Genomic DNA, 12,500 nt, shown 5'->3' on the forward strand with positions numbered 1-12,500 from the left:
TGACAACACCTTATTCCCCAATGGGACAATCCCAAACAACTCCTTATTCCCCAATGGGACAATCCCTAACAACACCTTATTCCCCAATGGGACAATCCCTAACAACACCTTATTCCCCAATGGGACAATCCCAAACAACACCTTATTCCCCAATGGGACAATCCCTGACAACACCTTATTCCCCAATGGGACAATCCCAAACAACTCCTTATTCCCCAATGGGACAATCCCTAACAACACCTTATTCCCCAATGGGACAATCCCTGACAACACCTTATTCCCCAATGGGACAATCCCTGACAACACCTTATTCCCCAATGGGACAATCCCTGACAACACCTTATTCCCCAATGGGACAATCCCAAACAACACCTTATTCCCCAATGGGACAATCCCTGACACACCTTATTCTCCAATGGGACAATCCCAAACAACACATTATTCCCCAATGGGACAATCCCTGACAACACCTTATTCCCCAATGGGACAATCCCTAACAACACCTTATTCCCCAATGGGACAATCCCAAACAACACATTATTCCCCAATGGGACAATCCCTGACAACACCTTATTCCCCAATGGGACAATCCCTGACAACACCTTATTCCCCAATGGGACAATCCCTGACAACACCTTATTCCCCAATGGGACAATCCCTGACAACACCTTATTCCCCAATGGGACAATCCCTGACAACACCTTATTCCCCAATGGGACAATCCCTGACAACACTTTATTCCCCAATGGGACAATCACAAACAACACCTTATTCCCCAATGGGACAATCCCTGACAACACTTTATTCCCCAATGGGACAATCCCAAACAACACCTTATTCCCCAATGGGACAATCCCAAACATCACCTTATTCCCCAATGGGACAATCCCTGACAACTCCTTATTCCCCAATGGGACAATCCCTAACAACACCTTATTCCCCAATGGGACAATCCCTGACAACACCTTATTCCCCAATGGGACAATCCCAAACAACACCTTATTCCCCAATGGGACAATCCCAAACAACACCTTATTCCCCAATGGGACAATCCCCGACAACACCTTATTCCCCAATGGGACAATCCCTAACAACACCTTATTCCCCAATGGGACAATCCCTGACAACACCTTATTCCCCAAAGGGACAATCCCTAACAACACCTTATTCCCCAATGGGACAATCACAAACAACACCTTATTCCCCAATGGGACAATCCCTGACAACACCTTATTCCCCAATGGGACAATCCCTGACAACACCTTATTCCCCAATGGAGTGGACTACTATTGACCAGATCCTCATTCATCTCACCGGTTTGTAATCCAGCTCTGTGTGTTCTTTGAGTGCGGTGCGGAGTGAGTCGACCCACTCACGGTCACACACAGAGTTCTCCTGCGTTCCGAACACGTAAAGGTCATGAGGAATGGTTACGGTCATCTCATCCAGCGTCTTCCCCAGCCCACGACACAACAGCCAGGAACCCACCGCCTTGGGGGAGGGCACAGAACCTACACACACACACGCGCGCGCACACACACACACACAAAATCAACATTTGACAGTTTTCCAGACATCAAAATTGTTCTAATGTTGATATGAGTTCTAGTCCTAATGGAATTTTCTCTTCACTTTAGGAGGTTTGACGGGTTTTCTGTAGCATGTAGTGTGTGTGTGTGTGTGTGTGTGTGTGTGTGTGTGTGTGTGTGTGTGTGTGTGTGTGTGTGTGTGTGTGTGTGTGTGTGTGTGTGTGTGTGTGTGTGTGTGTGTGTGTGTGTGTGTGTGTGTGTGTGTGTGTGTGTGTGTGTGTGTGTGTGTGTGTGCTCACCCATGTTCCAGGTCCCTATGTAGATGGAGATCATGTCTGGCTCGTCCTGGTTGGAATGTTTGTTCTTCATCAGCTGCAGCAGCTGACAAAAAGCCTCCCGCTTCTGACAACACGCACAGTGTACAGTCAGTGTACAGTCAGTGTGAGTGTACAGTCAGTGTGAGTGTACAGTCAGTGTACAGTCAGTGTGAGTGTACAGTCAGTGTGAGTGTACAGTCAGTGTACAGTCAGTGTGAGTGTACAGTCAGTGTGAGTGTACAGTCAGTGTACAGTCAGTGTGAGTGTACAGTCAGTGTGAGTGTACAGTCAGTGTACAGTCAGTGTGAGTGTACAGTCAGTGTACAGTCAGTGTGAGTCTATAGTCAGTGTACAGTCAGTGTGAGTCTATAGTCAGTGTACAGTCAGTGTGAGTCTATAGTCAGTGTACAGTCAGTGTGAGTCTATAGTCAGTGTACAGTCAGTGTGAGTCTATAGTCAGTGTACAGTCAGTGTGAGTCTATAGTCAGTGTACAGTCAGTATGAGTCTATAGTCAGTGTACAGTCAGTGTGCAGTCAGTGTGAGTCTATAGTCAGTGTACAGTCAGTGTGAGTCTATAGTCAGTGTACAGTCAGTGTGAGTCTATAGTCAGTGTACAGTCAGTGTACAGTCAGTGTGAGTCTATAGTCAGTGTACAGTCAGTGTACAGTCAGTGTGAGTGTACAGTCAGTGTACAGTCAGTGTACAGTCAGTGTGAGTGTACAGTCAGTGTGAGTCTATAGTCAGTGTACAGTCAGTGTACAGTCAGTGTGAGTGTACAGTCAGTGTGAGTCTATAGTCAGTGTACAGTCAGTGTGAGTGTACAGTCAGTGTGAGTCTATAGTCAGTGTACAGTCAGTGTGAGTGTACAGCCAGTGTACAGTCAGTGTGAGTCTATAGTCAGTGTACAGTCAGTGTGAGTGTATAGTCAGTGTACAGTCAGTGTGAGTGTACAGTCAGTGTACAGTCAGTGTGAGTGTACAGTCAGTGTACAGCCAGTGTGAGTGTACAGTCAGTGTACAGTCAGTGTGAGTGTACAGTCAGTGTGAGTCTATAGTCAGTGTACAGTCAGTGTACAGTCAGTGTGAGTGTACAGTCAGTGTGAGTGTATAGTCAGTGTACAGCCAGTGTGAGTGTACATTCAGTGTACAGCCAGTGTGAGTGTACAGTCAGTGTACAGTCAGTGTGAGTGTACAGTCAGTGTACAGCCAGTGTGAGTGTACAGTCAGTGTACAGCCAGTGTGAGTGTACAGTCAGTGTACAGTCAGTGTGAGTGTACAGTCAGTGTGAGTGTGTAATGGAGGACTTGGTAGACTGTATATTCTTTGCTATAGGACAATTCCATGGTAACAGAGTGATGCTGAAAACACATTTAGTTGAAAAACAGTGCAGATGAAAAGAATGACGGCAAAAACAGTCCTTCTGAAACCAAACGTAGCGTCTGCACCATTGTTCAAGTAAATGGGCTTTTCTATGGAAATGGTTAAATGTAGTCCTTGTGCACAGAGTTGAATGCTTTGTTTAACTATTACTGATTGTGTTTGCTCCCAGGTGCTGATCAAGTCTCAGATGACAGAGAGGTGGAGTACAGTTGTGTTTGAAGGGTAAATGTTTGGACTAAACTAATGATATTTATCCATTGTTTCTTGAAGAATATAACTTCCCTCAGCAGCTTAGTTCAACACTGGTCGTACGCCATCAGAACCCCAAATATAAGCCTGTTTCACTCCAATCTTTGTAAACAAAGTAAATGTAAACAAAAACTGTGCAGCCTCAAAACATGGTTAGAACTGTAATTCTGGGCCTCCCGAGTGGCGCAGCGGTCTAAGGCACTGCATCGCAGTGTTATGCCGTCACTCCAGCATGAGGTTCGATCCCAGGCTGTGTCACAACCGGCCGTGATCGGGAGTCCCACAGGGCGGCGCACAATTGGCCCAGCGTCGTCCGGGTTAGGGTTTGGCTGGGGTAGGCTGTCATTGTAAATAATAATTTCTTGTTTACTGACTTGCCTAGTTAAATAAAGGTTATATTTTTAAAAATAAAATAGGACACTTTGTTATTGTTTCAACTTGGCGGTTTAATGAAAATTGGCGGTTTAATGAAAATGAGGATTCACACAGTCCAAGGCACAGCACAGTCCAAGGCACAGCACAGTCCAAGGCACAGCACAGTCCAAGGCACAGCACAGTCCAAGGCACAGCACAGTCCAAGGCACAGCACAGTCCAAGGCACAGCACAGTCCAAGGCACAGCACAGTCCAAGGCACAGCACAGCTCTGTGTATGAGGCCCCGTGCTAGTAAGAGCTTGATTGACAGCTTTGAGTGTAAACAAAGTCTTTGTTTATTCACAGCCTTCCGTGTGTGTGTGTGTGTGTGTGTGTGTGTGTGTGTGTGTGTGTGTGTGTGTGTGTGTGTGTGTGTGTGTGTGTGTGTGTGTGTGTGTGTGTGTGTGTGTGTGTGTGTGTGTGTGTGTGTGTGATAAACCATAGTGTGAATCTGAAAGCAAACTTTTTATAGAATATACAGTAGATTTGCATGCCCCATGCTTCCTTGTGTGTGTGTCTGTGTGTGTCTGTGTGTGTCTGTGACTGTGACTGTGTGTGTGTCTGTGTCTGTGTCTGTGTCTGTGTCTGTGTGTGTGTGTGTGTGTGTGTGTGTGTGTGTGTGTGTGTGTGTGTGTGTGTGTGTGTGTGTGTGTGTGTGTGTGTGTGTGTGTGTGTGTACCTTAGCGCTGGCGAAGATGAAGTCTTTCCTCTGGCTCTTCTCCTTGTCCTTCTCAAACACGATGCCCAGCTTGTTCTGAACACGTTGAGACTTGATCAGCTGACGGACTGAGGGAGAGAAACACGGAGAGAAACAACGAGTGTGAGTATCTTCTCACTTTCGACGTGTGTGTGTGTGTGTGTGTGTGTGTCCTTACTCTTGTGGTGTGTGAAGGTGTTCCAGTCCTCCTGGTTGTCCTTCATCTTCTTCATCACCACTAGCTTCCCTCCCTCCACGTCCACAGACAGACTGTGCTTCTGACTCTTCCCTATTTTAGTCAGGTCTGCCAGGTACACATCCAACTTCACCTGGCGGGACAGAGGGGAGACACACACAGACAGACGGACGGACAGACAGACAGACAGACGGACGGGGACAGACAGACGGACGGACGGACGGACAGACACAGACAGACAGACAGACGCACACAGACAGACAGACGCACACAGACAGACAGACACAGACAGACACAGACAGACACACACAGACAGACACAGACAGACAGACACAGACAGACAGACACAGACAGACAGACACAGACAGACAGACACAGACAGACACACACACACAGACGGACGGACAGACACAGACAGACACACACAGACAGACGGACGGACGGACAGACACAGACAGAAAGACAGACACACAGACGAACAGACACAGACAGACAGACGGACGGGCGGACAGACACAGACAGACAGACGGACAGACACAGACAGACGGACGGACAGACAGACACAGACAGACGGACAGACAGACACAGACAGACGGACAGACAGACAGACACAGACAGACGGACAGACAGACACAGACAGACAGACAGACAGACGGACGGACGGACGGACGGACGGACGGACGGACAGACAGACAGACAGACGGATGGACAGACGGATGGACAGACACAGACAGACGGATGAACAGACACAGACAGACGGATGGACAGACACAGACAGACGGACGGACAGACACAGACAGACAGACGGATGGACAGACACAGACAGACAGACAGACACAGACAGACAGACGGATGGACAGACACAGACAGACGGATGGACAGACACGGACAGACGGACAGACACAGAGACAGACACAGAGACAGACAGGACAAAACCAGAATTCTTTATTCACATAATAAACTACAGCTTCTTCAGTGTGAAATAGAGACAGCTGTACTACTACCGGTGTCACCACCAGGGGGAGTCTGTGTGTCGATGCACAGTCAGTTCAGTAAACTCTCCTCCATGTTGGGACCAAGCATTGTATGAAAACAGTATCATCTGGGTTCTCAGTGGAATGTATCCTAGATCTTTTAGTATCAATAAAACAATAAATATAACAATAAAATACATCAACGTCACAGAGCTCAGTACAGTTACAGTATAGCTCTGTCTGGATGGAAGTTTTGATACAGTCGTTGCTCTGTCTGGGATGAGTCTGACATGGTGGTTTTATGAGGATCACCCCAGCCCCCCCCACACACACACACACACACACACACACACTTCAGTGGATGTGAAACATTCTGACGTAGCTCCTGAACCGCTGTATAAATCACACAGGGGAGAGGAGATGACTGACTGCTAATCCGTGTCTGCTGACTCCCCAGTCTAGGGTAGTCTGACTGATCTACAAATGACCTATTATCATAAATAACTACACATTATCGTTTATAGATCAGTCATTAAATCTCAATTTACCCATAATGCATCACGGATTTGATGCTCTCGAACACGGCCATTGTCTCTCAGAGTGGATAACCAACCAATGAGTCAATCAATGTCCAGCTCCATTTAAACTATGACCAATGGACGTTGAGCTTCTCACATCCAGCTGTTTCTAACTTCATAAACACGGAACAGATCCAGGGGTGTTAATCTGGGTGTAGAGTGTTAATCAGTTAACCCCGTGTTAATCTGGGTGTAGAGTGTTAATCAGTTAACCCAGTGTTAATCTGGGTGTAGAGTGTTAATCAGTTAACCCAGTGTTAATCTGGGTGTAGAGTGTTAATCAGTTAACCCAGTGTTAATCTGGATGTAGAGTGTTAATCAGTTAACCCAGTGTTAATCTGGGTGTAGAGTGTTAATCAGTTAACCCCGTGTTAAAATGGGTGTAGAGTGTTAATCAGTTAACCCAGTATTAATCTGGGTGTAAAGTGTTAATCAGTTAACCCAGTGTTAATCTGGGTGTAGAGTGTTAATCAGTTAACCCAGTGTTAATCTGGGTGTAGAGTGTTAATCAGTTAACCCAGTGTTAATCTGGGTGTAGAGTGTTAATCAGTTAACCCCGTGTTAAAATGGGTGTAGAGTGTTAATCAGTTAACCCAGTATTAATCTGGGTGTAAAGTGTTAATCAGTTAACCCAGTGTTAATCTGGATGTAGAGTGTTAATCAGTTAACCCAGTGTTAATCTGGGTGTAGAGTGTTAATCAGTTAACCCAGTGTTAATCTGGGTGTAGAGTGTTAATCAGTTAACCCCGTGTTAATCTGGGTGTAGAGTGTTAATCAGTTAACCCCGTGTTAATCTGGGTGTAGAGTGTTAATCAGTTAACCCCGTGTTAATCTGGGTGTAGAGTGTTAATCAGTTAACCCAGTGTTAATCTGGGTGTAGAGTGTTAATCAGTTAACCCAGTGTTAATCTGGGTGTAGAGTGTTAATCAGTTAGCCCAGTGTTAATCTGGGTGTAGAGTGTTAATCAGTTAACCCAGTGTTAATCTGGGTGTAGAGTGTGAATCAGTTAACCCAGTGTTAATCTGGGTGTAGAGTGTGAATCAGTTAACCCAGTGTTAATCTGGGTGTAGAGTGTTAATCAGTTAACCCAGTGTTAATCTGGGTGTAGAGTGTTAATCAGTTAACCCAGTGTTAATCTGGGTGTAGAGTGGTAATCAGTTAACCCAGTGTTAATCTGGGTGTAGAGTGTTAATCAGTTAACCCAGTGTTAATCTGGATGTAGAGTGTTAATCAGTTAACCCAGTGTTAATCTGGGTGTAGAGTGTTAATCAGTTAACCCCGTGTTAAAATGGGTGTAGAGTGTTAATCAGTTAACCCAGTATTAATCTGGGTGTAGAGTGTTAATCAGTTAACCCAGTGTTAATCTGGATGTAGAGTGTTAATCAGTTAACCCAGTGTTAATCTGGGTGTAGAGTGTTAATCAGTTAACCCAGTGTTAATCTGGGTGTAGAGTGTTAATCAGTTAACCCAGTATTAATCTGGGTGTAGAGTGTTAATCAGTTAACCCAGTGTTAATCTGGGTGTAGAGTGTTAATCAGTTAACCCAGTATTAATCTGGGTGTAGTGTTAATCAGTTAACCCAGTGTTAATCTGGGTGTAGAGTGTTAATCAGTTAACCCAGTGTTAATCTGGGTGTAGAGTGTTAATCAGTTAACCCAGTGTTAATCTGGGTGTAGAGTGTTAATCAGTTAACCCAGTGTTAATCTGGGTGTAGAGTGTTAATCAGTTAACCCAGTGTTAATCTGGGTGTAGAGTGTTAATCAGTTAACTCAGTGTTAATCTGGGTGTAGAGTGTTAATCAGTTAACCCAGTGTTAATCTGGGTGTAGAGTGTTAATCAGTTAACCCAGTGTTAATCTGGGTGTAGAGTGTTAATCAGTTAACCCAGTATTAATCTGGGTGTAGTGTTAATCAGTTAACCCAGTGTTAATCTGGGTGTAGTGTGATAATCAGTTAACCCAGTGTTAATCTGGGTGTAGAGTGTTAATCAGTTAACCCAGTGTTAATCTGGGTGTAGAGTGTTAATCAGTTAACCCAGTGTTAATCTGGGTGTAGAGTGTTAATCAGTTAACCCAGTGTTAATCTGGGTGTAGAGTGTTAATCAGTTAACCCAGTGTTAATCTGGGTGTAGAGTGTTAATCAGTTAACTCAGTGTTAATCTGGGTGTAGAGTGTTAATCAGTTAACCCAGTGTTAATCTGGGTGTAGAGTGTTAATCAGTTAACCCAGTGTTAATCTGGGTGTAGAGTGTTAATCAGTTAACCCAGTATTAATCTGGGTGTAGTGTTAATCAGTTAACCCAGTGTTAATCTGGGTGTAGAGTGTTAATCAGTTAACCCAGTGTTAATCTGGGTGTAGAGTGTTAATCAGTTAACCCAGTATTAATCTGGGTGTAGTGTTAATCAGTTAACCCAGTGTTAATCTGGGTGTAGAGTGTTAATCAGTTAACCCAGTGTTAATCTGGGTGTAGAGTGATTAGACATGGCAACCTAAAGAATTTAGATCACGTTCAGCAAGCTCATTACTCAACTCAGCTGCAGTGCGTGTTTACACAGAGTTAAAGTAGTTCCATTTAAATTTGTTAATTACGGAACGTTTCCATCTTAAATTCATGAAAGAGAATTCAAATGCCTATGTCCTGAAATGGACCATGACCCCCAGGCAGCCGTGGTGTTTACATCTCTAGAGCGCTAGCTAGCTGAGGCGTCCACTTCCTGGTTACTGATAGTGATTATCCTTCCATCACACCCACTCTGTAGTTATCAGCACAGCGTTGAGGGCTCTAGTCTCTACACTCTGGTCACATCAGTCATTTAACTATCACATCCTGAGAGAGGGAGGTCGGACCACAGCCATGATGTCCATGAGGATGTCACAGAGCAGACAAAACTGTTCATTTATCTGACTGGCTCCCAGGGTAGAAAACCACTTCCTGGAGAATCTAGGAATTCCGAGCCACACCCACTGATTGGTCAGCCTGTGGACCAATGGGACAGGGGAGGGGGTGGGGTATATCTCAAAGTGTGTGTGTGCATGTACCTCAAAGGCCTGTACAGGGATGGTTTTGCTGTGGCGTGTGAGAGGAGGAGGAGAGGAGAGAGTGGACAAACTCATATCTTGCACAGCCTTCAGAGCCTAGAAAGAGAAAAGGAAAGAGAGAGGGAAGAGTGAGGGGGGATTACATTAACTACAGGGTTAAGAAACCTGAAGAACCACAGTGTAAGGTGTGTAATTAGAAACCTGAACAACCACAGTATAAGGTGTGTAATTAGAAACCTGAAGAACCACAGTATAAGGTGTGTAATTAGAAATTAGAAACCTGAACAACCACAGTATAAGGTGTGTAATTAGAAACCTGAAGAACCACAGTATAAGGTGTGTAATTAGAAACCTGAAGAACCACAGTATAAGGTGTGTAATTAGAAACCTGAAGAACCACAGTATAAGGTGTGTAATTAGAAACCTGAAGAACCACAGTATAAGGTGTGTAATTAGAAACCTGAAGAACCACAGTATAAGGTGTGTAATTAGAAACCTGAAGAACCACAGTATAAGGTGTGTAATTAGAAACCTGAAGAACCACAGTATAAGGTGTGTAATTAGAAACCTGAAGAACCACAGTATAAGGTGTGTAATTAGAAACCTGAAGAACCACAGTATAAGGTGTGTAATTAGAAACCTGAACAACCAATCCTTCTCTCTCCCTCTTCCTCCCACTCCCATCTCCCCCTCCCTCCCCCTCTCTCTCCTTCCTTTAATCTTCTCCCTCCCTCCCCCTCACTCTCTGTCTTTTCCCTCCCTCCCCTCCCTCTCTCATCTTCTCCCTCCCCCTCCCTCTCCCATCTTCTCCCTCCCCTTCCATCTTCTCCCTTCCCCTCCCTCTCCCATATTCTCCCTCCCCTCCCATCTTCTCCCTCTCCCTCCTCTCCCATCTTCCCCCCTCCCATCTTCTCCCTCCCCCTCCCTCTCTCATCTTCTCCCTCCCCTCCCTCTCTCATCTTCTCCCTCCCCCCCTCTCTCATCTTCCCCTCCCCCTCCCTCACCCATCTTCCCCTCCCCTCCCATCTTCTCCCTCTCCCTCCTCTCCCATCTTCTCCCTCCCCCTCCCCCTCTCATCTTCTCCCCCCTCCCCCTCCCTCTCCCATCTTCTCCCTCCCCCTCCCATCTTCTCCCTCTCCCTCTCCCTCCTCTCCCATCTTCTCCCTCCCCCTCCCTCTCCCATCTTCTCCCTCCCCCTCCCTCTCCCATCTTCTCCCTCCCCCTCCCATCTTCTCCCTCCCCTCCCATCTTCTCCCTCCCCTCCCTCTCTCATCTTCTCCCTCCCCCTCCCTCACCCATCTTCTCCCTCCCCTCCCATCTTCTCCCTCTCCCTCCTCTCCCATCTTCTCCCTCCCCTCCCTCTCTCATCTTCTCCCTCCCCCTCCCTCTCCCATCTTCTCCCTCCCCCCCCCTCTCTCATCTTCTCCCTCCCCCTCCCTCTCTCATCTTCTCCCATCTTCTCCCTCCCCCTCCCTCTCCCATCTTCTCCCTCCCCCTCCCTCTGTAGCTCAGTTGGTAGAGCATGGCGCTTGTAACGCCAGGGTAGTGGGTTCGATCCCCGGGACCACCCATACGTAGAATGTATGCACACATGACTGTAAGTCGCTTTGGATAAAAGCGTCTGCTAAATGGCATATATTATTATTATTATTATCTTCTCCCTCCCCTCCCTCTCCCATCTTCTCCCTCCCGCTCCTGCTCCCATCTTCTCCCTCCCCTCCCTCTCCTATCTTCTCCCTCCCCCTCCCTCTCTCATCTTCTCCCTCCCCCTCCCATATTCTCCCTCCCGCTCCCATCTTCTCCCTCCCGCTCCCGCTCCCATCTTCTCCCTCCCCCTCCCATCTTCTCCCTCCCCCTCCCATCTTCTCCCTCCCCCTCCCATCTTCTCCCTCCCCCTCCCATCTTTTCCCTCCCGCTCCCATCTTCTCCCTCCATGTGTAACCTGAGCTCTGGGGCCCAGACAGAGGGGAGAGGGGACATAGAATTTGAATGACTATTAGATAATATTTCTATGGAGGGTGTGGGGGAGTCCTCTCTCTCTTCACCCCAGCTCAGAGCACACCCGCTGGGCTACAGCCACCACCCGCCGCCCATCATGGCAGACGATCCATCAGAGGGAGGAGGTTAACTAAACACACTCACTAACAGCTGCGTGTGTGTGAGTGTGTGCTTGTGCCTGTGTGGTGCAGGCTTACCTTCTTCTCTATAGAAGACAGTAAGTCTTTGAGGATGGCCAGTTTAGTAACCAGATTCTCCAACTCCTGATCTCCACCCTGATTCACCGACTACGGAGGAAAACAGACAGTTACGACACACAGACGTTACAACAGACAGTTACGACACACAGACGGTTATGACAGCCAGTTAAGAAAGACAGACAGTTACGACAGACAGACACAACAGACAGATAGTTACGACAGACAGACACAACAGACAGACAGACACAGACACACACACACACTAGATGATATGTAGACATGAGCCCATTGTGTGAGGAAAGTTTGAGGGGAAAGGAGGTCTGGCCCTTTAAGACCATGTGTGTGTGTGTGTGTGTGTGTGTGTGTGTGTGTGTGTGTGTGTGTGTGTGTGTGTGTGTGTGTGTGTGTGTGTGTGTGTGTGTGTGTGTGTGTGTGTGTGTGTGTGTGTGTGTGATTACAGCGTGACTCTCTCAAGCACAGCCGTCTCTAGGAACTCTAGATGTTTCTCTCTGGGGGGACAAATATCTCTTTCCTCATGACCCCCAGTGTACTCAGGAGCATTGTGTGTGTGTGTTCAAGATAGAAAATGTAGAGTACCTGCTGTATCATCTTGGACACTATGAAGGCACTCTGTTGGTCAAACACCTTGGACAGGATCTCCAGCCCAGACAGAACCTTATCCACCTCCCTACACACACACACACACACACACACACACACACACACACACACACACACACACACACACACACACACACACACACACACACACACACACACACACACACACACACACACACACACACACACACACACACACACACACACACAGGTTTTTGAGTGTGTGTGCATGCGTGCATGTGTCACCAAGAGAAGTTGAGAGTTGTGTGTGTTTGTGTCTCACCCGTTGAGGCGTTTGCAGGAGGACACC

The 12,500-nt window shown here is 46.8% G+C and overlaps 1 protein-coding gene across 1 annotated transcript in view; it reads right to left on the reverse strand.

Annotated features, from left to right (window-relative positions):
- Positions 1 to 12,500, reverse strand: part of LOC123992236 (phosphatidylinositol 3,4,5-trisphosphate 5-phosphatase 2A-like) — a 74,684-nt gene that overhangs the window by 19,679 nt on the left and 42,505 nt on the right. Inside the window, exons 5-12 of the mRNA XM_046293418.1 lie at positions 12,474 to 12,500; positions 12,167 to 12,257; positions 11,567 to 11,656; positions 9,372 to 9,467; positions 4,765 to 4,915; positions 4,569 to 4,675; positions 1,829 to 1,931; positions 1,315 to 1,511 (exon numbers count right to left, since the gene is read on the reverse strand). The exon at positions 12,474 to 12,500 is cut by the window's right edge and continues 120 nt beyond it. Of these exons, the coding sequence (XP_046149374.1) occupies positions 1,315 to 1,511; positions 1,829 to 1,931; positions 4,569 to 4,675; positions 4,765 to 4,915; positions 9,372 to 9,467; positions 11,567 to 11,656; positions 12,167 to 12,257; positions 12,474 to 12,500 (862 nt within the window). The remainder of the gene's footprint in view (positions 1 to 1,314; positions 1,512 to 1,828; positions 1,932 to 4,568; positions 4,676 to 4,764; positions 4,916 to 9,371; positions 9,468 to 11,566; positions 11,657 to 12,166; positions 12,258 to 12,473) is intronic.

This window comes from Oncorhynchus gorbuscha, linkage group LG13, assembly GCF_021184085.1.
Source record: "Oncorhynchus gorbuscha isolate QuinsamMale2020 ecotype Even-year linkage group LG13, OgorEven_v1.0, whole genome shotgun sequence".
Taxonomy (NCBI): Eukaryota; Metazoa; Chordata; class Actinopteri; order Salmoniformes; family Salmonidae; genus Oncorhynchus; species Oncorhynchus gorbuscha.